Source organism: Merops nubicus, unplaced genomic scaffold, assembly GCF_000691845.1.
Source record: "Merops nubicus isolate BGI_N331 unplaced genomic scaffold, ASM69184v1 scaffold13823, whole genome shotgun sequence".
Taxonomy (NCBI): domain Eukaryota; kingdom Metazoa; phylum Chordata; class Aves; order Coraciiformes; family Meropidae; genus Merops; species Merops nubicus.
The window spans coordinates 4,323-30,013 of record NW_008601064.1 but is presented as its reverse complement, the minus strand read 5'-3'; the positions used below and the strand labels follow the sequence as shown (position 1 = coordinate 30,013).

Genomic DNA, 25,691 nt, shown 5'->3' with positions numbered 1-25,691 from the left:
ACTGTCTGGCACCTGTAATAGTTTTGCTTCAAAAGAACAAACAAAAAAATTTACACTTACATGATATGTTTGTAAAAATGGGCCAGAGTGACAAAAAATATTTAACAGAAAAATTTTCATCAAGATTTTATTTTTTAGCTTTGCCTTTCACAGGACAACATTTGTAAGCTCTTGTCTTCCACAGTCAGTTTAATGTAACCTTTTCTATCTCAATAAAGAGAAAATGCTCTCTCTTATAAAAACACATTAAAACAGTTCTTTACCTGACACTGCCTTGCTATAAAGCACAAAGAAGCTATCATATATATAAACAAATAAACTTAATAAGCACATGATGCATCTTGCTAATTTTAACCATGTAAAATTTAGGCATTTAATCTAGATAAATATCTATGCTTCCTTCAGAGTCCATGCAAAAATACAGATAAATGTAAAGAGCAAATCAATCCATTGTAAAATGAATGCCTGCAGTGAAATTAATCACAGCCAGCAGGTGCCGATTTCTCCATTAACTAGAGAATGGAGAGACAGCTCATGTTAAATTCTCAGATTTCAAGTGGGTAAACGTTTTCCCATTTCACCTACTAAGTTTCCTATGTTTCCATTGCCAACATGTATATTGGGATTTTTTTTTTCTAATTACTCAGTTGATTCAAAAGCTCATAGTTGGTAATTCTTTTAATTCTATTTAGTGCTTAAGCAGCTTTTTCAAGTACACTTCTACAGCACACCGTATAGGTGTATAATCTATTATTACCAATGTATTACTGTATAACACACTTTTGTTAGGCTTCCTGATGCTTTCCTTACCAGCTGAAGACTGGTGCACAGTCTTTGGCTGAGCTGAGCTACCTCCAATATAATACACTATTTTGACCTGATTTGATTCTTGAAAGACAGCAAAAGATTAAGAAATAACCAGCCACTAGATACTTCTTTTTGCTTTCTTAGAATTTTCTATAGCCATATCTAATTTCTAAAAGCTCTCCCCTGTTAAAAAAAATGGTGAAACAAGTGATGAGAAGGGATTTTCTTCCCAAGCTGCTGACACACAGCTGCTGTTGTCTGTTCTAACAGTTATCTAATTTGGGCTATTTTAAGTGACAAGGGAAACATACTCCTCTCAGTTTCTCAGCATTTTGGCATCTATACGATAGGAACACATTATTTAAATCATACATTGGCCCAATCCTGTTTGTTTGCTTCAGGTTTTTTTAATACATATTTTTCTTTTATTTTTAGATTAGAAATTTAATATCTTTTTCCATCAGCCTCTGAAAGTTGGGTTCAAGGCTCCGCACAAAGTTTCGGTCACAGTCTTAAGGCTTGGCCGTTAAATAAATTTTATACCACCGTGACTAGTTATTTTCATATGACATACCAAAAAAGTTCCAGTCAAGTGATGTTTCTATACTCCAAGAGTTTCTTTGAATATTTATTTCCTTTAGGTTGCACTGTTCTGGCAATGAGATTATCTGAAGACACCTCTAGACACTTTCTTCCTATAGACACTACAAAATCTGGATACAATGGAATAGGAAACCTTTGCTAAGCAATGCAGACTGGGGTGCTTTTTCCCCTCGCCCTCTACACTTTGTTTTAGCTACAGTTTCATTATCATAAGAGGCGAACGCTTTCTTTTAGATGTAGTTTCCCAGAATGCTCAGTATTTGGAAGAAAAAGAATTTGCAGGGAAGAAAGAGAATAGTCAAACAATTTAAAGTAAACTGCCTTAAATTACAGATGCCACAGAGAACTGGCTGGGTACTGCTTACATTGCTACTTTTTTTTGTATAAATGGATTACTGACAAATTGTTCTTTCTTTAGATCAGCGTAACAGAGAGAGGTTTTAAAAAATATCTAATTGATTCACATTCATGCATATTATTTAGAAGCTATCTTAACCATGAGATGTTGCGTGGATTTTTGTAGAGCTGCTATGAGATATTTCAACTCTTCAAAAAACTTTTTCTTTCCTCTTGAAAAAACTAGAAACCTGATTAATCCGAGGCAAAAAGCTTTTCTAGAATAAAACAACAAAATAGTAATTAATGAAACATTATTGAAATTCCGAACTGGACACATGTTCATTCTGAGAACACTGAAAATGCTATCCATGTATCATGCACATCTTTTAGCTAGATTATATAGGGAAGAAAAAAAATCCCATCAACTCATCACTTCATTATTTCAATATCAAAAGAATTCTTACAGGTTTCTTTTTTAAGTATCTATGAACTAACTTACCATATTCCAAGGATTACAGCAAGCTCTTCTGCGCACAAATCAGGCATTTGGTACTGATCAGCATCTGCTAATTTTATCTCATTAAGCACTGTATCATCATTTAAATCATAATTCTGTTGGAGGAGAAAAAAAAAATATATAAACAGTTGCAGAGAAACTTATGTCTTCAAAAAATTAAAAAATACAGACTTGTTTGAAGAAGGATAATGCTAAGATCAGAAAATGTCACAATTACACACATTTACCATGATTATGATAGAATACTTGATTAAGCCAGTAGCAGGAAGCATCATTCAAACCACTTCTGCTACACATATACTGGTTGTCATGCAGTTGGAACAGAATTTAGAGCAACTTTATGGTTACAAGAATATTTATTTTCTACTTAAGGGCCAAAGGATATTTTCTTTTTCAAATTGTCCCTCATAGTATTATAAATAATTTCCTCCTCTATTTTATATATATATATACACACATACAGACAAACTGCAACAGATTAACATTAAATGCTCTCCTAACATGCAGGTTTTCAGGCTAGTAACCATGGAACCCTGAGAACATATGGATTTCTTTTTAATTAACAGCAGAATGCAACTATGTAAACATGCCTTCTGCCAGTCCTCCTTTCTTTTTGTTTTTGGTTTATCCTTGGGTTTGTTTTTGTGGGTTTAGTTTTGGGTTCTGTTCATGTCTTTGTTTTTTTTAAAAGTGTTTTGCATATTAAAGAAGATTGAGGAAACCCCACTAAGCTAGCAGCTCCAGAAACTTTGTCCTGGTAAAGGAAAGAAGAAGTATTCTGAAAGTGTTTGCTCCTGGACAAGTACTTGTGACTTTTCATCAATTTTCCCCTTGGACAAATAGTTTAGGAGTATTCACTCGAAATTTTATGAACAAATATGATACCTCAAGTTTATTGTCTGTCATATAACTTAAAATAAAATAATACGTGGCTGAACAGTATAAACTATTATGTTCATAGAATTCGTGTTTGTTTGGAAACAACAGAAGATCCCTTTAGCTGCAAGCAGAAGAAGGTAGCTGTCATACTATTTCTCCTTCCCTTGGAAAAAAAACCAAACCCAAAACAGTCTTTAAACTAATTATCATACTACTGTTTTTTTATTTACCAGTAGTATTTTTTATAACACAGTAAAAACAGAAAATGGATTTATATTAACATGTTTTTGAACTTCCTATTCATTGCCCTTCAGTGTCCTAGTAACAGCTGTTTCCAACAAATATCTTTCATTGGCAAGGTCAAAATGAGGGCTCAGAAGAATAAAAAGCAAACAGGAATGCTTCAAAAGTGGTTTGTATATATTAATCATCAGTATTTTATTACTCTATAAATGAAACTAACCTGTGATTTGACAAAGAATGTAAAGAAAATAAGTTTATTTTATTTTAAGGAGATAATGAAGATATTCCCACTCTTAAAGGCATATTTAATATGATCATTTTCTTCTCTTACTGCATTAGCATATATAAGGATTACCTACCACTTCCTGATGAAAACCATTTTAGAACAGAGCGCTGTGCTATTATAATGATACCACTTCATTAGGTGTAACATAAATCACAAATCAATTTATAAGGCAATTTGTTTAAAACTTCCAGCTTCTGGTCTAGATAATCTTTAAAATCTAGCCTGTATAAACAGTACTAATTACTTTAACGTCACCACAAATATCATCAACTGAATTGCAGTGCAACTGTATACTAGAGTTTCAAACATGACTTCCAATTGTGGATTGAAAAATAAATTCGTTGTTCCTCCAAACCATAAAAACAGCTCAGAATAATTTTAAAACTAATCAAACTATTTTAGCATACCACTTCATATCAAGAGTCCTTATACATCATCTCAAGCTTGAGATCTTCCTTTCACAGAAACTGACCTGTGAGTAAAGATTTGGATTTACGATCTCAAATATTTATTTTGAAATACCAAGTTTTCCTTCTTGTGCCATCTGAGAGAACATAACTGCTCAGCACAAGAGGGAAGCAGGACATGCTTGACCAGAAATCAACCCAGCTACCAGTCCAACAATTGGTCACATTGCTATAGTGGTTGTATTCTTAAGGGAATTAAATTACTGACCACTTAATTGCAAAATAACTTGTTCAGTCATCTTACTGAACAATAAAAGGGGGACAACTTTAAGACCATAGAAGTAAACACTCTAAAACTTTATCTTCACACTGTTACTAAACATGTCCATCAATCCTTACAAATCTGTGTATTTCTGCAATGCCTTGCAGCCTATTTTGCTTTATCTGTCCCAGACGTTTTCCTAACTCCATTATTCTGAGGCACTAGAAAATAATACATTAACTGTAGAAGTTCACATTTGCAAACATGCTTTTAGTTGAGTAGCCACATCTTTCTTGCAAACAGTCGTACATTTTTTTACCCCATGTCCTTGAGTATTAGGCAAACGACTGTCCCACATCTTTTCCAAAAACTTTCAGACATCCTAAGTAACCTTCTCCGAGGCACCACACACTTTGCCTTCAAAACACTCAAGAAAAGTTTCACAGTGGTTTTATTTTAAGAAATTAAAACAGTTCTTCTCAAATACATACCATTGTTAAGTTTTCTACAGGTGTTGGAGCCGGACTTAGTTCCTTGTGAGGAAGGAGGAATTCATCTGTTCTTTGCACATCTAAAATAAGCTGTGCAACATATTTTTCCTGAAATCGTGTTCTCTTTCCCAAAGCACCTACAGAAAATTAATAGAGGTTTATAGTAATGAACACTAAAAAACAGTAAACCCATCATCTACTAGAAAGTTGCTCACAAAAGAGCAAAATAAAAAGAGAAACACACTGAGAATTAACCTATGAAATCTAGCAGTGGTTTAACTGCTGAATCTGCAGCAAACTACATGCGTTCTTACTGCTAGCTATGACATACAAAAAAAATACCTATTACAAACAGAAAACACGGCTAGCAAAGCCTCTTTAAGCTAAATCCCCCATGACCCACAATATTGTCTCATGAAAACTCAGTCATCAAGTTTCATCAGGTCCCTACTCATTCCCCCTAGCAATAAAACACAAACAATTGTTCAATTTGCCTGCTAAAAGTTAATGACAACATGGAGACATCCAGGGAAATGAAAATCCCATATCTTACAGGCCATAGTTTTAAATATTTCAGATCTTCACTCTAACACTTAGGTCTGTGAAGAGGGACACACACGATGTTACCATAATACAGCACATAAGAAACTGTGAAAGTAACAAGGGAAAACACAAAATGGCAAACCAATGGAGGCTCACTATTGAATTAATCAATATTCAGAATGCACAAGGTGAAATTTCTTTCAATGTTGTTTCTTCAGGTTTCTTCTTTATTTGACCCTCAGACAACTTGTACTAGTTTTTAGGGTGGCAATTAACATTTATACCAAACTGAAAAGAAAAACATCTCTGTTCTTTCTCTGTTAGCAATCTATTTGCAAGCTGCAATCAGAAGCCGTAGGAAATTACAGAATAACAGAATCCTAACCAGAGCCAAAGTGGAGCTAGAAATTAATCTATAAAATCTGGAGGTTTGCTCGCTTATTATTAGTGTGATACAATGCTCAGATAATGTGAACTGTTAAACACAAATAACAGAAACAGAGGGCTGAAAGCTGACCCACTGTTATTACTGCAGAATCAATTAATATCAAGTTCTCAATTTCATTACCATTTTGAAAACTCTGCAGGACCTAGAGATCATTGAGGTAAAGATGACTTGACTGCTCATGTGACAAAGGCCTGAGGGTGAGGCCACTGTCAGTTAAAGTCACCTGGTACAGGCACTGAAACATCAGTCACTCCCTTTTCTTCCTGTTGGTGGAAAGATAGTAGCAGGGAAACTAGAAATTAAACCAATTTCTCCTTTTCTACCAATTGTCTCTTTTAAGGGGAAAGCCCTTTTAAGAGTTTACGAAGAAATGAAAAAGGTTCTAAAAATATCACTTTAAATTGTAAGGCACACTGCAAAGAAAAGAGAGACAAAGAGGGAAATACTGGATAATGATTCATACTAATTTTATACCACAGCACTCAATTTTCAATTTTAATAATGCTTGTAAATCATTACGCTGTAATTTTCCTATTATGTCTTACTGTTTAAATAGCTGAATAAAGTACTCACAAAGCTATGCTGGTTTCTAATCAATTTACTTGGTACCACCTCGAAACCATGATTTGTTTCTCCACTCAGATACATACATTCCACCATTTTAAAGCAAATAAATAATTTCTTCCTATTATAGGGACAAAATATGTATTTTTTAAAATGTGTGTATATATCATAAGTATTTAAGCTGGGTGAAAAACCTACTTGCTTTATACCACCATAAATTCTCACAAAAGAGAGGGAATCTACATAAAGACTTTACTTCCTGTTCCATATTGAAAGTTCCCAGGGATGCATTACTGGGCATAAAAACAATAAGGAGACAACATGCAGATCTCAGAGTTCAACATTATTAATCGTCCAGATCTGTTGATCTTAAATTTATTTTGGAATACCAACCTTCATTTTAGTAAATTTATATGCAAGAAGGACTACAGTCTTCTCTTTTATTGGAAATGGGTTTGTGGAGTTATTGATGGTTGTGACTCATTGTGAGGGACAAGAGGATGCTTTTTATAAATTATGAATACAGCACAGACTTGGATTAATGAGACTTAAGAAAGCACACAAGCCCAAACAAGTATGATTTATTCACACATTTCTAAAATAACTTTGGAAAATATTGGTTCTAAATTCTCTCTTTAAGAACAGCATAAATTTCCATGCCATAATAAAACATTCAATGAGTAAGGATTACAACCATTAAAGGTACCTCTTAAAATCCTTTCCTAAATAGGAAATTCCTTCCAAAGCCTTAAAAATGTCTTTGCTAGAGGTTGAGTTTTTGCATTGAAGTCTTTTTTGATGATCTAACATTCCTTCCATTTAGCCCAAACATGCATGTCAAATGAATTTGTCTAGAATGTCAACAATTCCCACATGTTCAGTTCAGTTTGCCTTCAGGTTAGACATCCTTCATAACTATTCTAATAGATTTGTGGAGATAAACCACGGAACTTTTAGGAGTTTCACAACATTTTTCCAAGAGACTATTAGCACAATCTCTCTCTGGGACTACAATAACCTCTTGGTAAAGTAATCAAACCCACAAATTATTCCACTGCATCCAAACAATTTTTTTTCCCTCCAAACAATAGGTTTTTCCCTAGGTTAGACTGAAGGAAATTATTAATCCAAAATCTAAAGATATCCTCTAAAGGGGGGGAAAAAAAAATTCCAACATGTAGCTGCAAATTGAGGATTATCAGTGAAATCGGTGAATAGCATCCCGCCACTTTAATTTTACTTGTTCTTGGTTAATTAAATTTGTATAGCTTGAGTATCATCACTGGAACTCATGTTTTCAATAACAAAAAAAGATTAGGTTAATTTTAAACAGAACTACCTCACAGAATCAATTTTGCAGTACATGTCACACATGGAACACATCCCACAGTATGTGTTGCACACAGGAAAAAAGGGTAGGATCAATTGAAATGCATGGAATTCCTTCAAGCAGGTATATGGAAATCCTAGGTTTTAAGCAGCTTTCACTGAATATAATCAACTCATAGTAATGAAAAAACATTACGTCACAAGATTTTCAGTACAGATTTTTTCAAAGTAAAATTTTAAAATCTTTGAAGAGACGAGCATGGAATTCCATAAAAGTTTGGGTTTGTGGGGTTTTGTGTATTAGTATTTTTTGGTCTGTTTGGTTTTTGTGCTTTTTTTTTTAATTAAGATACTAAACTGACTCAGGATATAAACAACAGATGCTGTAGCTCCAATCTGAACATAAAAGAACAGCTAGCCTTGTGACATATGGTGGTCTAATAGGTAAGGAAGTTGAAAGTTTCAGTTCCTTAATGCTTTCCACTAATAAATCTATAGAAAAAACCTATATAAAGGCTTTTGCATTTCTACTCAAGCATAATCAATAGTTCTCACATAGTGTGCATTTTATGCCATTCTGATGACTCAGTAGGACAAGCTAGACCTGTCATATATTTATACATGGAATTTGAAGTTGCAAGTGCAGCAATTTCATCTGCCTGACTCCAAAGAATTCTGAAGGTTCTGAAAGGAGAACTACAAAGTCTCCATAATGACTGAATCCTTGATATTTCTGCTAATCAGGAATCTGACTTTTCTACTTTTTTCCTGTGATAACAACAGTGCTGGAAGTGCCTTTCAAATGCTATTTGCATAGAGTAGATCTAGGCAGTGGCATAAAAGATGAATGAATGCATCAGATCATCATGCATACTTCTCAAGTGTGTCTCCAAACAAAAATCCATAATTATTCATGATACAAACTCATTTCAGGAGTCCCATAACAGAGACAACAAGACCTAGATTTTGATATGAAACATGAGGAGGAAGGATCATAATACCACAGTGGCTGAGACACCCACGTTAGGGAGGATATTGTAAGTAGATGGCATATTTCTCTTTCCTTTTCCAAGCCATGCTAGTTCTTTGAAGATAAATAAGCCCTACCTGCTGAAAGTCGAGATTTTTCAAAATATAGTCCTTTTTCACTTGGATATATAAAAAAAAAAAAAAGAAGCCATAGGTTAGCTTGATCCAATCAACCATCCTGTACAAGCAAAACTTACCTGTAAGATTAATTTGCAGTTTCGTTATGTCTTTAGCAGTATTAAAACATTGCTTAGCTTTTTTATACTCGTAGTAATACAAAAATGTATAGGCACACTCAAGATGGAACTGAACTGCTAAGTGCCAGCTTTCAGCACCTGTGAACAAAGCTTCTGCTTCTGTCACTGCAAATCAAGAAAAAGAAAAGCTATCATAATGCAGTCCAGGAGAATGATATTTTTAAAATACATTTAAAATACCAGGAAATAAACTTGTTATGTTTAACAGAACCTCCTGTTCTTTACACCTCCAGACACTTAAAAGAAACACGACCAGTGTATAAAAGATATGCACTATTTAAAGCATTTTCCAAGTTCTATATCTAAGAATTACTACTGGAACAAACAAAAGTTTAATCTTTGCTTATACTTTACAGCAAAGCTGAATTGGGATATATTCCTTTGGCAGGAAATAACTCTAATTGCCTTGAACCTGATAAAGTACACAGGAACTCAGAATACAGAATATTGAGCCAATGCCCTCCCCTTAAGTAGCAGGCTTCAAATGAGAAAGTTTCAGCAGCAGATTAAGCTTTGAACATGAACGCAGGTCTCTTTAGGAGGGTTGTTTGTGTGTGTAGTTTTTTTTTTATGTACCAGTACCACTCATTTTATCATATAAAATGTATAGATATTTTTCGATAAATATTTAGAAAATATACATTCTAGAAGTACTGTACAACCTAACACACAAATATTCAAGCCTTACTACATTGAAACCAACCACCAACAACAACTTTGTCTCAAAAATCTTAACCCTAGCCATCAGACTAAGCAAAATAACCCTGTACGAAACAATCAGCCGCCTCTGTGCAACTCTGTTTTTAAAATGGCAATAAGAAATAGGTGTAAAATTACCTTTTACAACACATCTTGGAAGTCACATTTTAAGGAATTTTTTATTTTTAGTACAAGCATTCACACAGGATAAACTTCTAAGACTAACCCATTACACTGACAGCATCCATTTCTGAAGTAAAACTCAATTTGCTATAATTTAATTTGGAAATTAAAATGCAACTCAGATTTCATTCTCTGCATCTTTTAAAGTCCAAGCTCCAGCCCCAGTCCTTAGCCTATAAACTGGGGTTGGACTAGATGACCTTTAAAAATCCCTTCCAATCCCAAACCATTATATGAAATTACCATGTCAACAAATTTATCATGATTTGCTTAAACTACACCTGTCAATCACTTTCTAACATGTACATCAAATCAGCAACACTTCCAACTTTCCAAGAACCAGAAATTTTAAAGTTACAGACTAAAGGAGAATTAGACTTTATCTTAAGATAACTCTAAAGGTTAAAATTCTCTAATATCGTAATAAAAAAAAAATCATAGTTTATAGCAATTTTAACAAAACTCTTCCATTCCAGTCCTTTCAATATTCAGTAAGAGCGTTAAGTCAGTGGCTTCTTAAATGCAGGAGACCCAGTAAAATCCTCTGTTCAATTTCATTACTGTATTAACATCTTTGTTACCGCTTTAAAAGTTCTTCAAGGACCAAAATCCACTTCATATTTTACAAATATTTATACAGCCTGACTCTACATATGGTTCAGATCAAAAAAGCTCCATTAAGGTGTGGTAGGAGAAAGGAGACTTGAAGCTTTGGCATTTAAGACTGCCACCTTTGTAAAAACAGAACATCCATGACAACTCATCTCCAAATGCAACAGAAAGTTTCTTAAATGTAATTGGTTAGAAATTTCAGGTTTGCGATATTAAATTAGACTCTCCAGCTAACTAACTAACTGCTGAGGGGCAAATGAACATGAAAGCTTGCCTCCTTTCTTCATCTTTATCAGTTGCCGTAGCAAAGGTTATTAACAGTCTATACAAGAGTTTGTTTCTCAGAAAAAATCCAAGTGATAAGATTACATTTGACATCTTAACTTTCTACATTATGCTCTTGTAAACATCAATATATATATTACACAATTGAGTTTTCGTGTTGTCTATTTTCTCTACGTATAATGCAGAGAACTAACAAATCTCAAAACTTAGGTGGGGATAGAGAAAAAAGTAAAAAACGTTTCTCTCACCCATGAAGATACAGAAGAACAAGGACATCCCCTTTCCAAACTCAAATGAGCTTAGTTAAATATAGAAGAAGTGCTGTACGGAATGGGTTCAGGCAAGCTTGTGATAAGTTAACCGTGCTAAGTCTGGGGGAAGAAAACCTTTGTCTACAATCACATATTCCAATTTTCATGGTAAGAGTCCAGAAAATAGCATGTGCCATACAAGTCCCTGTTGATTGGAGTGAATTCTGCTACCCCTCTACTCCCTGTAGTTACAGAAGCATCTGATAAGCATTATGCTGCAAGAGTTGTGCCTACAAATTCCCTCCCCCACGCTATCTTAAAGTGGTGCTGTAGGCCAATAAACTGAGTCATTAGAAACATACCTTGTTTTATACAGGTCTGGGCAAGAGTGAATAGCTCAGGTGATCTCTCCTCTAACAACTGCTGGTGAATATTCACACATCTTAGAGTCCACCAAGATAATGTCTGAAAGAAAATATGGGTACTTCAAGTTAATAACAAGTACAGATCCTTTTTAAAAAGGGACAAAAAAATATATATAAGTGGCTTTAAAACACAGGTTTTGTAATTTGATTTTAATTTCTAAAATATTTTAAAAATCCAAAATAGCTCTTTTATATCAAAAGTGAGTACTAATATAGGATAAAGATAAACATATTCCAACAGCTCTACAGTGCTTTAAGAGTTTGATGGGCTTTTCCTCAATTTCTCTTTGAACCCTACAAACCTTTAGGACCACAACCTGGTAAGAAACTCTGCAAACAGAGGATAAAAGAAATATTTGTGTGTGCCTATTCTGGAGTAGCCACTTGCCACTTTGATTTCATACCTCCTAATTCTTGTAACAGAAAAAACACAAACAAACAGTTTTCTACTTATCTTCTTTAGTATCATCTCCATGATTTTAATAAACAGCCATGATCTCACTCTTCAGTACTGTTTCTAGACTGAAGAGTCCTAGACTATTTAGTAACTTTTTTTGGATAGAAGTCATTCATTATTTCTGATGATCCAGTGTTGCCCTTCCACGCACTTCTTCCTGTTCTGTTTAACCTTTTTTTATTTCTTCAGGTGGAGGTAGAAAGGAGTCTGAGAGAGGTGGAAGAGGACCAGAACTGCTCATGAGAACACTTCACAATCGCTATTGAAAGTATTAATATTTGCATGTGGAATTTCAAATGGGCTTACTGAACTAAATAGTTGTTTTATAGCAGAGCTGAACCACAGTTCAGAAAATACCTGATTTTAGGAAGCTATGTACAGGAAACTAAGTTTCCTATCTTATCTCTCTCTGCCTGCACCAGGTAGAAATGCACGGAAAAGCTAATTGATAATAATATTTTATTCACAAAACTAAGATTATAATCTGTGAATGCAAGGAATACCTCTACCCAGGCTCTAAAGGTTACTGGTTATTCTGCTAGTGTTAGCACATCAATCATTTTCTATGAAACAGATGTTCAATTGCTTCTGAGAGGCACCTATCTTCTGAGCTTTTGATACAGGTAAGCTTACATCAGATCAACCTTAAAGCTGTACAGTATTCAAGCATAAAACATCTAAACCATTCACATGTAGCTGACTGTAATGTCCCTAGAAAGGAATCAAAAAGAATAATTGCGTCTATTTCAAAAAGTAATGAAAGATGACTTTTGATATCAAGTTGAACAGAGTAAAAACAACAGACTTTGTGAAAATGTCAAATCTCGACATTTCATCACTTATTTAGAAACCTAAAGGCAATTTAAATAAGAAGTTTCAAATTACTTCAGTTTAGCTTTATATAATCAAGTATTCATTTTCCCACACAACTGAGTATCCAGCTTAATGATTCAATTTCCTGAGGCCTGATGCTTGCCACTCAGAAATGTTAATATCAGACAGACTGTGTTTATAAGGCTTCAGGTAAGCTAGCTGAGCTCTGTACAGCATTCTATCAGCAATGTTAGCATTTTGGGAGCCAAGTTAAGAAATTTTGGGTGATTTTGGAGAATTTAATCTTCTATGTACAATAGCATTTTTTAATAAAATAGAACTTCATTAATGCTTTAGATAATATATTTCATAGTATTTTACTGTGGTTTAAACTTACTTGTACTAATCTTAAAGAAGCAAAAGTATTAAGAGACTTCCTTTGAAGCAAGCTGAAATGAGAAAAAATGGCAAGCTTTAATTGCTACGTTGACTTGTTGATCAAAGTAGCTTTTATCAGCTGTTGCCTTTGAACTACAATCCAAACTTGATATAGGCACAAGTAATTGAACCTCCACTGCGTAGCAGGCGGCCCCCCATTATGTCAGTCTGAGAGAAGGCAGCAAGGGAATTCTCTACACCAGGTACATTTTCTGCCTCCCTGACTGACCCAATTGCTGAAATTCAACAGCACTCATCTATGAATAACAGGGTATACAATGGAGGAGCTTGGCTTCTAGAAATGCAGTACAGCCAAAATCTCCCACGCAGCTTAATTCATCACTCATACAAAGACCCAGCTGGGAATGGATGTTGTCAGCCAAGCATAAAGGAAGACCATGTGGCATTTTGATCTCCAGCCAAATTCTGTTCAGCTGGAATGCAATAAAGAGAAGTTGCTGTTATTAAAAGTCCCTCAGTTCCAGAGAGTCCTGCTACCAACCAGCCTGCTGCTAAACTACAAAGGACATAGAGATAAAAACACTCTCAATAAGATGTTCAGCATATGTTCTTAATGTACAAGCAAGACAGAGAATTAAGGTAGCCTCCACATGGATGACTCCAGAAAAGGTAGAGGACAATAACAAACAAAAGGGAGGAATTCCTTGGCATCTAGAATTCATGGCTTATAATTCATACAGTAATGGCTAACAGTAACCCAAAGATTGTCAAAAAAGGACACATGTACGCTGCACTATAGGGTGTTCCCCACCCCCAAGAATGTCATAAAGTATGTATCTTTTTAAAAAGAAGTTGCTTCCTATTAAATGTTCTAATTTTTCCAGTTAATAAAAGCACCTTTCTTCCCTTTTGAGAGAGACAGAAAATAGCTTATCTTTAAGAAAAAGATACTTCTGTTTAATTGTAGTCACTTTGTCTGAATTGTTTCTTAGAGGGGAAAAACCTCAGAGCTGCAGAAAAAGAAATGGAAGTTATACTGATTCAATGAGGTATGAAAAAAAAAAAGAATGAGTAGCTGGCAATCATAATCATTAGTCATGTATTTCTTACCTGAACAGACTCAAGTTTGTGTCTTGAATTCACAAGAATTATCCTGGCTATAAGGAGCAAAATAGGATGAGAAGTCAAGGTATAGATTGATTCACCATCTAGAACCAGCATCTTCAGAATTGCTGCATGCAGCATTTTTGGCTGAAAGAATGAAAAAAAAAAAAATAATTACAAGTTTCAGGAAATGTAAGCAAGTGTATATTAAAATCATGTAATGTAGAATTTGGAAAAATAACTCCCCATGTATTTAAGGAAAAAGTCTGCTCAAAACATTAGCAAAAATCACCGTCTCTTGGAGTCTCAACCTTCTACCAAGTCAGGGTGAATTCTGCCTTGTTTCTTGCTGTCCTGATACACCATATCAATATGATCTGAAAGACTGATTTCCTCCCACCTGAAATGCCTATGTCCAGTCAACACTTATCCCCAAATACATCCTAGTAATATAATCCTGATGTAAGGAAAAAAGCTTCTGATAAATCCATGTCATTCAATTTGTACCCACAGAAATAATTTGTTAATTAAATTAATCCTACACCACACAAATACACTAGATACTCCTCCACTGATGTCAATATGTGTTATCAGTTTCTTTCCCCAGAGGGAGCTTCCTGTTGAAGTGGCATCAGGGCAGCAATATTAGAGCTGTTCTTCCCTTTGTCTCATGAATAAAAACCTCTCCCTGCTTTGGATGCTTTCCTGTATGACGCTCCCTACTGTAATTCTTTTACTTAATAGGCTTGAGGTAGCTCTCCAGGGAATCTGTCTCTCAGTGGTGACTGTCATCTGACAGTCACCTATTCTTCTCTCCCTTTCAATGCAATGAAAGCATTCAAGCAGTTTCTCTTCAGGCTCAGGGAGATGTCAGTTCATGAGTTTATCCCTAGTTCTCATATGGCAAGTTTCCTTTGCAAAGTAAAAAAAAGTAGGGCTTTGTTTTCAGCTGGTATAAAAGGGGCAAGAAAAGGGAATGGATGGGAAAGAGAAAAAAAAGAAGGTTAAATGACAGCCTGCATTGAAGTCACTTGCCTGAGAAAGATTCTTATTCAGTCTATACAACCAGGACAGAAATTATCTGAATCAAATTTCATCTTTTTCAACTAAATGAATAACGTAATTCCTAAGTAGACATTCTTTTCATTACCTTGATCAAGGGGTTACACTGAAGACCAAACCTGTTAAGCCACATTATTCCCCTAGTTCATTTTTTAATAACAGACTAATCTTCAGGCTTTGATTCTGATTTGCTTGTTAGTTATCTCTCTTGCATTAACATTGAAAATACTTGTACTTAGTAGACAATGACTTGGGATTTCAAATTATTTACTCAAAGCAGAATTCTTGCATGACATCACTGCAGTCATTTCAATCCCACCATGGAAAACAAAGTTTACAACAGTCTGACAAACCACTTGAGAATAAAGGAAAGAAACTGCCAATTGGAAGTATACCACATCCCTCCCACCACTAGTGATTCAGAAAGGAACAGCCATGCCAACATCTCTACTCTGATTTTGAGAAAGTCATCATTCAGTACTTCTAAAGATTAAATTTTTTTTTTAAATGCACACACATACATAATAGGACAGTCAATATGATTTTCAGTTTCATGTAAATTTTTTTCTCCTTCTGCTCCTTTTTGAATCTTGCTACAACCAAAGTAAACTGAACTTAAAATACCCAGTGGGAAGGCAAACAAGCTATAAGCTTTGTTACAGAACCATTTTTTAAAATAGCCTTGCTATGCTATAGTAATCTACACTTGCTTAAGCACTGCAGTAACCAATTAATCTCAAATTCACATTTCCAGTCCTTTCACTGGAGAGCTCAGTCCAGCTAATGTAGTATTACAAGGAATGTAATGAGGGAGGAAGAAGGGAGAAATGATGGCATGTCACAGCTTTGACAATAAGCCAACAAGTCTCAGAGCCAAGAGAACTGTTATCTTCTATTTTAACAAATCCATGTTCTTTTCCATGAAACAAAACCCATGCAGGAAAGAAGACGTCCTCTTCTTTTAGCTGAGAAAGCCTAAACCAACATTCACCCTTCTAGACCCCACTCTAAGACCTCATCTAATAACAGAATTTACCGCCCTAGGATAGGCTTTAGGATGAGAGAACAGCTACATATAAGAGGTAGACATTTAAGCCTCTACAGCTTCAAGGGCTGAAAAGTTAGAAATTAAGTCCACAAAAATCCCTAAAACACTGGCTAAGATGAAAAAGAAACGTCGAACTTGTCTTCTTGGGTTTACACACTTAGATATTCTAAGTGTCAAACCTATCTCACATAGCTTAAAAAATTTCACATATCTCAAAATGGCCACAATCAAGACTTGCTAATATTATGTTCCTGACTTAATAAACCTGTGTTAGATTGTTGAGTCTTTCCATTTTTCACCAGATTTGTCATCAAAATGTGTAATTACTTTATTCGGGAATAATACTCTTTAAGCACAGAAACATATACTAGATAATTACTTTATGAATATAAGCTGAGAAATCTCTAGGTAATTGCCTAGTTTCTATTGGACCTACAAGGTGTTCCTTTCGACCACCTCTGGACTAAATACTGGCAAACAAAGATCAATTCACTATAAATACTTTTTTTTTTTAATCTCTGAAACACAGCTGGTTACATATTCAACTTCCAAATGGTAACTTAACAGCTACTGTTAAATAACTACTACTAAAACCCTACATCAACTGCAAACTGGAGAGTACTCTTGCCTATTTCAGTTCTCACAATATTTTAAAATTATTTCCCAGCACAACCATCATGACCTGTGTAATGACAATGATCAGAAAAAAAAGCTTCTGCCTTTAACATTCAATAGGTCTGAGAAAAGACAGGATGGGAATTTTAGTTTAGGGGCATGTTCTTTTCTTGCTAACAATAGTGATAAGGGGCAAAATGAGTGTTTGGTATGCTACTTTTGTACCAGGAACTGCTCTGAGTTGGCCTTCCTAACATTTCATCAGCTCTTTCACCATCCTAGGACTCCTTCCCCAAAATCTTAAAAAGGCAAGACCACACATACTCAGATACAGAAAAAGACAGACTAAAGGCTTGCAAATACTTGATTAATAAATGGAAGTGAGGGAGAACAAACAAGCTCTCACGTTAAACAAGGAATGTGTCTCTGTACATGGCTGCAAAGCCTATATACTGGGCCTCCAGTACAGACTACTGTACAACAATTTGTCATTTGGCAAAATTAGGTTGATGTATCTGTCAGAATAATGGAAGATGTACAGAGGTTACCAGCCAAAGACTTGGTCCTCTGGAACAGAAGTCACTCTTTACTCTAGACCTTAGGGGATAGAAAAATTGGTTTTGTTTGTAACTTCTTCCCTCTTCAATTTTCTGCAACGGGGGTGCAATTAGAGTGGAGGCTGTCTCCAGCTTCATGATTCAAAACAGCACAGTTAACCCATGCAGAGCTGAGCTGCGGACTGAAGATAATAAAGGTAAGCTAGAGTAAGAAAGTCTTCCCTGAGAGTGCTGTGTGCAGAAGTACTTAGTTATGAATGCTCTTGTTCATATTACCAGTGAGGGTGACTTTGCTCCATTTTTAAGGGAGTATTTTCCAAGTGACTTCAGAAGAACCTCCCTTCTTTTCTATATTCATAGCAAAAGAATACAGGGCAAGACTGTATACCACTTTAGCAGATTATCTCTACTTAAAGACTGCCTCCACATTTAGCCTTTACCATCCATCTCTACATTGCCCACAAGAGGGAGAAATTTGCAAGAACTTCAAAGTCTGTATCTTGCTGGTCACCGGTATTCAAACAGCACATCAAAATTCAACTCTTCTTTCTGGGTAGTTTATGCTAACAAAAGCCAAGCATGTGGATCTGGAAAAAGGAATTCCCCATAGATTAAATTAACAAGGCTAAGGAATCATATTGGATTTGAGACAGCAGTACTACAGAGTACATTGCTGGTTTTCTTATGAATTATGAACATTGCCATTGATATCAACAGAAGTGTGGTTCAGTCTCTTTCAGCAAAAGGAACAAGTAATGCATAAATGAAACGATAATACAAGGGAAAAGAATTATTCAAGTGCATTCTTGAACTCATTATTTGGAATGAACCTGGAAGTTATAGAAAGACCAGCAGGAGCTGTTGTTATATGTATTTGGAGGATTCCTACCAGCTATTTACATGTATTGTCAGTTACCACATTGGGATTTTCTTCCAGATGGAACTTCTCACTGTTACCAAATATATCCTTCTTCTGAATATGAAATCAGACAACAAACAAAGCAGCTTGTCCTCACAACATTCTTACAGCTATTGGTGGCCTTAATTAGTTCCACTACACAGTTTTGTCTGGTTTATCTACTGAGAACACTGAACTCAGTGTATAAGCTCGGAATAACCTTTTATTCCCTTACAAGCAAAGAGGCAGTGACAGCTCTTTAAGACACAAGGAGTCCATTACTATTAAAAATGTTCTAATCTAATCCCAGCAAGTTCAAAGCCAGAACTGCTAATCTATTTTAACCTAAATCAAATACTTTTTGAATCTTCCTTTAACATAATGCACTTAGTAGGAAACTCAAGATAGTGTAAGTCAGACTATTATCTGGTGTGCTTAAGTATTGAAATTATTTTAGAAAACTGAGAGACACATAATAACTAAAACACTAGCTAGTTTTCTCTTCAGAAATTACTGAACCACTTTTATACATGGACACAAAAGAGAAAAGCACAAGCCAGTTCTGCAGGACATAAAAAGAAATCCTAATAGAGTACATGAATGTAACTGTAATTTACAGAGAAGGCTGGAATCAATTTGGGGGATAGGAAATAATGTACACATACTCATGAATATTGTTCATGGAAGACATCCAAGAGGCCTCTACCAGCAACTCATCTAAAAGAGGCTATTTTATTTTTTCCTCACTGAAATTAATTATAGTCTCATGCAGTCTTAATGCACTCATAAGAAATTAATGTTGCATTCAGAAGCTATCTGGGAACAGAAATAAAACTACACCACTGACCCAGAGGTGAAACTTTCAAAGGATAGAAATGGCAGCAGTTATACAGTCTGAAAACCTGAAGTCCAGACTAATCCAATAAAGCATTCTGGAAATGAGAATAAGAGTTTTGAAAACATTCCTGAAATAAATCAGACATTTTAAGGCTGAAATTTAGTGACATTAGTTAGAGCAGGCTAAAAGAAATTTGAACACAATTTCTTTTTTTTAGCTTGACATGGGAAAAGATCATTTTAATTTGAAAACCTGAAAAATGGAAGGTCTATTTAAAAAGGGATTGTATCAGTCTTGATGATAGAACATGAAAGATTACAACAGATGGAGAAAGTCAGAAATATATTTTTAACCCACTTTTCCCTGAATATCTGTGTATGCAAGAGAGGAAAGTCAGATTAATGGAAGCACAAAAATGTCAGTTTATCGAGATGTTCATTTTTACAGAGTGTTTATATACTAGGAATCCCTGGAACGAAAACTAAATACATAAAGATAATTCAAAACATACAAAAAACTTTTGAACTAAGACATTTAATAAAAAAGAGAACTGGATATTATATTATAGCACATAAATGTTTAGTGCTCTTGGAAAAAAAAAAACAACATCATTTTGGAAGCTGATAATATAAATAACAGTAATATAAATAAAGGTAAATTTCTTCTGCCTGAATGCAATAGCTGGATCTTGCAGTCTGATGCAGTACTTATTGGAAACGTAGTATGCTCAAGTCCTTTCTAATCTCTTGCTAGTTTCTGGAATACTTTCTCTATAAGCAAACATCTTTCAATGCATTACATTCGCAGACACAGCAGAATAATAAACTAAACAGGAGATATGTATTCCATTATTCCACAGACAATTAGTATCTCTCTCTTTAAGACAGCCAAAAAGTGGGATGATTAATAGAAATAATGAACATTGTTTTCTACACGTCTGTGACCTCTGTCAATGACAGCAATTCTAGGACTATCATCTTGGGCTTCAGACTGTGTGTTAAACTACAGCCTGCACATATACCCAAACACAGAAAATCAGAGTTCTTAGTAAACAGTGCCTACAGATTATAAGAATATTTTGATACTGTAATCTTAAAGGTTATAAACAAATTATAAGGAGAATGGAAGGCAAATTGGACTCATTTGCCTCTCAGAAATAGCATACTTCAAAATTTTTGCTAACTCATTTCACACCCTAGAAGGTTTTGTATGCTTGGTTTCCACTGTTAATTATTGAGTCATCAGAAGATGAGATTTGACTTCTGGTATCAAAAATCTAGAAAAAAAATAAGCCTACATACACACCACATCAGCTTTAAAAGATAAATCAAACCAATAAACATCTATTTATAAAAAAGGGAGAGCTACTGTATCTGAATTATTTAGAAATGCAAATGAACCTAGGGCAGAACATTATGAATGATGGAATTCTTGCAAAAAACATGCCACAATAATGCAACACTAATCTGGTAGTCTTATGTGGAAGTTTTCATATACTCAAACTTCCCCTCATTCCACAGGGCACAGCATTTACATTGCTCCTGGTCCATGCCATATTCACAGAGAAATTCTAAATTCAAACTCACTTGTAAATTTAGCATTAACAGAGACTAGTGATACTCTCTTCCCTGGCATGCTGCAGTAATCAGTAGTTTACCATAGCTTTAATACCAAAAGAAAAATTCATGCTCAAGAAGCTGTGCTGAATCACAGGTGCAGGAGTGTCATGAGATGGAGAGTGGTACAAACAATGCATGCATCTCACTAAGAAGTTATGGTATTGATTAGTTATTTACACAAAAGTATGCCAAAGTAAATAAAATTGACAGTCCTCTTTTTCATCTTCTACATTCCCCTCCTCTTCCAAAAGCTCCATTTGCCTTAGCATTTTTGTCCTGATACTACTACAATATACTTGGCATCACCCATGGGCCTAACTGAGCACCCAAATCTACTGTTTTGTATCTGCCAGATATTCTGCTATCTGCAGAATTCCACCTTACCCTAAGAAGGGAAAGTTTCTAAGCCACTTATAAATATCTTTTTTTGATCCAGTTAAGAACACATCCCAAAATAAATAAAAAGTTTATTGACAGCAAATGACTTTTGAGTAAATTCTCCCATATAATAAACTTATCTTCCACATCCACAACCACATCTCCAGCAGGAAATCTCTTAGGCAGACAGAGTAACTGCTTTTAGGACACTGCTTATCAAACTGATACAGCTGAAGATGTTTGCAATAGCAGCCAAATGATAAACAATTAAGGCAATTCATTCTAGCACTGTGTTTCACAGATGTGCCTTCTCTGATACATCTGTGGGCTGTGGTTATTTGTGAAAAGCAGTGACAATAAAATGACAGCTTATTAAAATACAAATATACCTCGGAGAATTGCTGTAACAATGCAGGTGGTAAAAACTCCTGAAGCTTTAACTGAACAGGAGGCCCAGTCCAATTGCTCTGAACAAAGAGCTGCAAACTGCCCACACCAAGTAGAAACATCAGCCTCTGCCTGCAACATAGATTAAAAAAAGCAATTAGCAACATATTACATTTTTAATTAAGACGAGATCTGATTAATTCTTCTACTAATGAAAAACCCTCAGCCTCAAAAAAAAAAAACATTTCACTTGAAAAATACAATGAATGTGGTATTCAAGAATTCACATGGGGAATCTAAAGGGCTTGGAAATGCATTTGTTTATAATGGCTGTAATTCAGGACAGTTTGGAAGCAGAGTTGGTTTGTATATTTGAAAATTAAGGCTGTATCTAACTATCAGAGATCAGAAGATTAGCATATGATGCAGATTATCCCATATTTGCCTATTGCAGAGTTGTTATATTTGCTTATGATACATTTAATCCTCAGCATTTTCAGAGACAAATACTGCATTCATCTGTGTTCCAAACCAGCATGTTTATTTTTGTTTTGACACTGCTGTTTATTTTCACTCCATCTGACAATAAAATAATAAAATGAGTATCAAAAAAGTTCAAAACTACACTATCACCTCCAAGTTGGTTCAGATACTCTGGCAGCAAGTGTTACCACATTCAATGGCACTTTTTAATTTAAATCACAATGTTTTATTTGAAAATGGAATTACGAGACTTTGCTGCCTTCCTGAAACTAAGTATGGTAAATTTTTCCTTATTTACAAGACTAAGCTCATCTAACATCTTTATGATATTATTTCTTCATGCACCCACAATAACAAATAATCTATGTGGACTGCAGAAGGCAGGGCACAATCCTCAAGAATTTAATGGTTAATTTAACATGTGTAGAGTTTTAGTAGATTTACACAAACTTCTGGTTTGTTTTATGATTCCTTACTTAACTAGAATCTTATTGTATTATAATAAGTCATGTGCCAACAGGGGCCCTGTCACATATATAACATTCAATCTAACTACAAAAAGTTAACATTTTAATTGTGTTGGGTTGATACAAAAATTGGTATGTTAAGGAGCATAACTGAATTTAAAAAATTAGCCTTTTTCTTTCGTCTGTCAAATGGTTGGCCTTGATCATCTTAGAGGTTTTTTCCAACATTAATGATTCTATGAAAACAAGGACTCAAAGATGAGTCCTCCAAATGGAAACGGAAGGATAAAGTGTTATACAACCCATAAGAAAGCCAAAGTCAAATAGAAAAGCCACACACAAGCAAGCAGCTTGTGGGCAAGAATGTAACAAAAAGATGTAGAACAATGAGAAAGCAGGGGTGGGGAATCCTGGATTGAAAAAGTAAAAATTAAAAATTGAACAGAGTCTTCAGGAGGGTTAGAGAACAAGGACTGGTATGAAGAGTTCTTACTGAAAACAAAGTAACACTTACTGTCACCATTCAGTGAGGAACTATCTACCAACAAATATTATTTGAATACATATTTAAGATTACCACTAACCTTCCAAATAACTGAAAACCACAAAGCACTAACAATTCCTGTACTCTAAATTATTACCGTTATACACACTCCACCACACAGACATACACTTTCTAATTATTCTCCTGTGATAAATAATGCTTCTTAGCTTTTGAAAGGTAACATACAGAATAATCAGCCACCTCTGCACTGTGATTTGACAGATGCACTTCAGTCTTTTGAAGACTCATTTTCATTATTTCATCATTTACACTATTATTTCTACTAATATTTTTGTATTCATTTACGTTAACATTATTGACATCTATCTATCTGGCAGGCATACTTGCCCGAAGTCTTGATACAGTTATATCTGTGCAGAAGACCTCTGGAAAAACTGGTAACTAATGCCATTACTATGGCTGGAATACTATCTTTCCACCGGGTCATTTGTCACCAACTGATTATTCCCCCCGTTTTCAGATCCATGGCCAACTTCCAGTCTCCTTATCACTCGTTCTGTATCAGAGTGTCAATTCCAAGCTCTAATCCCTGCAAATGCAAGCTCCCTTGCCTATCCCTTTTTTTTTCTCCAAAGAAAAAATGTCATTGTCTCTCTGACTGCCCTTGGCACTTACACTGCAGACCTACAAATGCTCACCTCCCCAAGGCTGCTTGAAAAGCAACAGAGGGACAGCTGCTAGTGTTCCACTTAACTGTGGTGACTTCCATACTCTTAATTTATGTCTCAGATTTCCTTCAACATATGCCTGTATCCATCTAACTTGTTCTTCCTTTCTCTATGTAATTGGGGGTTTGCTGCCTCTTTTTTTTAAAGCAGCGCTTACAACAAGTCCAGGAGCACTGTCATTCATGATGTAAAATTAGATGCTTATATATGCCCCACTGTAATAGTCATACTGTTACACCTAATCTTGCTCAAATTAAAAAATAAAAAAGCATTTGTATCGAATTTACAAACAAAATAAGAGTGAGAAAATAATAGCCAGGCTGTGATTAAGATGTGATTAGGTTACAGGTTTTGGAGTGTTTCTTTTCTTTTTAGTGAAACCAAAAATAACAGAAGAGGAGTCAAAGCAAAATTAGACACTGAATAGGTTTTGGGGTTTTTGGCCGGTTGTTGTTGGGCTTTGGGGTTTGTTGGTTTGTGGTTTTGTTGTTGTTTTGTTTGTTTGTTTTCCCCAATTCATATACATCAAAGCAAACTGCAGAAACAGCAAGAATTTCTTCATTTTGGTTTTTCAATATATACAGCACACCAGTTAACCAACCATCAGATGCCCCAAGAGAAATACCAGAAATACCATTCAGTTTTCAGGTTGGGAAATCGTAACAAAGTTTATTGTATGGATTTGTTTTAGAAAGTTTTGTATTCATTTATATGTTGAATAAGGCAGAAGTAGTAAATACACGGTCAACATACACAAGTGTTAGTGCTCACTTCCTTGTTCATTTAGCTTTTGGAATCAAACACAGTAAAAGACCTTCAGGCTCTTTTGAAACAACCTCTCCAAAAATATTCTTTTTGTTGTGTCTAGCACACTATTACCTTCCAGTCTTTAGAATCAAACTGTATGTCAGGCAATGAATGAACCTCAGGAAAAAATAAAAAGCCATTCCCTCTCCACATGATTAACACATACACTATTGCTTCATTCTCTACAGTTTGCTGATTCTCAGTACAGCTATGAAGCTACATTTTCTGTAGAAGATAACTGTAAACTAGTGAAGGAAGTAACAATACCAGGAAGAAAAAAAGAAAACTCCTATTCAGTAAGTTTATTGCAATGAATGCTTTGAGACTTCCATTTTTAAGCCATAAAAGTGCCATAGTGAAAAAAAAATGTCTGAGGCAGGGGAGGGAGAGAATCTGTTAAAATGACAGAAAAAGTAACAGCAAATTTTAAAATGCTGTTAAATATTTTCCTTACAGAACCCTGGATTTGAAAGTGGAAAAAGTTACAGGCTATGTCCAAAGAAATTACAATCTAGATCCAAATTTTGAGCTGTTTTGCCCTCAAGCTGCTCAGTTTTAGCTTAAGAAAAAAGAACTCCTGACGAGTTCTTTAACACTATTATAAAACAGTACTTTTGTACTGTGTTTATACTGTGCTAAAAGAATAAGAGTAACATTATCCAACGTTCTGTTTCCGATTGAATTCAGCTCCCATTGAGTTTTATAAGAATTACAACTTTCAGTTCAGGAAAAAAATGCCCATATATTTGAACTTAACCCATCTACTAAAAGTCAGTGTCTTAATGAATTTTCTGAGCTAGAACTTAGAGGTTTGTTGTTCTTCCTTTGAATCACTCAGCAGAAAAAGAAAATTACATTTTACCCATAAAACAATAGACAAAACCATTTTCCCTATAGGCAAAGGAAGTTCAGAGTGCAGAAGTTGCATTAATTCCTTCCATAAGGCAGACACAGGGCACAGATCCTGCAGGCAAGCAAAAAACTACATAATGCATTTTAATCTAGGTTACTGGAGACAAACAAGCACGGTACAGATTCAAGTGCTATAAGCAGCACCTACCTAAAAC

The 25,691-nt window shown here is 35.0% G+C and overlaps 1 protein-coding gene across 1 annotated transcript in view; it reads right to left on the bottom strand.

Moving 5' to 3' along the window:
- The window catches only part of TTC27 (tetratricopeptide repeat domain 27), a gene marked incomplete at its 5' end in the record, with an annotated part of 122,357 nt that overhangs the window by 94,681 nt on the left and 1,985 nt on the right, over positions 1–25,691 (bottom strand). The window contains 6 exons of the mRNA XM_008937889.1: positions 2,249–2,361; positions 4,835–4,971; positions 8,945–9,109; positions 11,397–11,499; positions 14,239–14,379; positions 21,637–21,766. Coding sequence (XP_008936137.1) covers positions 2,249–2,361; positions 4,835–4,971; positions 8,945–9,109; positions 11,397–11,499; positions 14,239–14,379; positions 21,637–21,766 — 789 coding nt within the window. The remainder of the gene's footprint in view (positions 1–2,248; positions 2,362–4,834; positions 4,972–8,944; positions 9,110–11,396; positions 11,500–14,238; positions 14,380–21,636; positions 21,767–25,691) is intronic.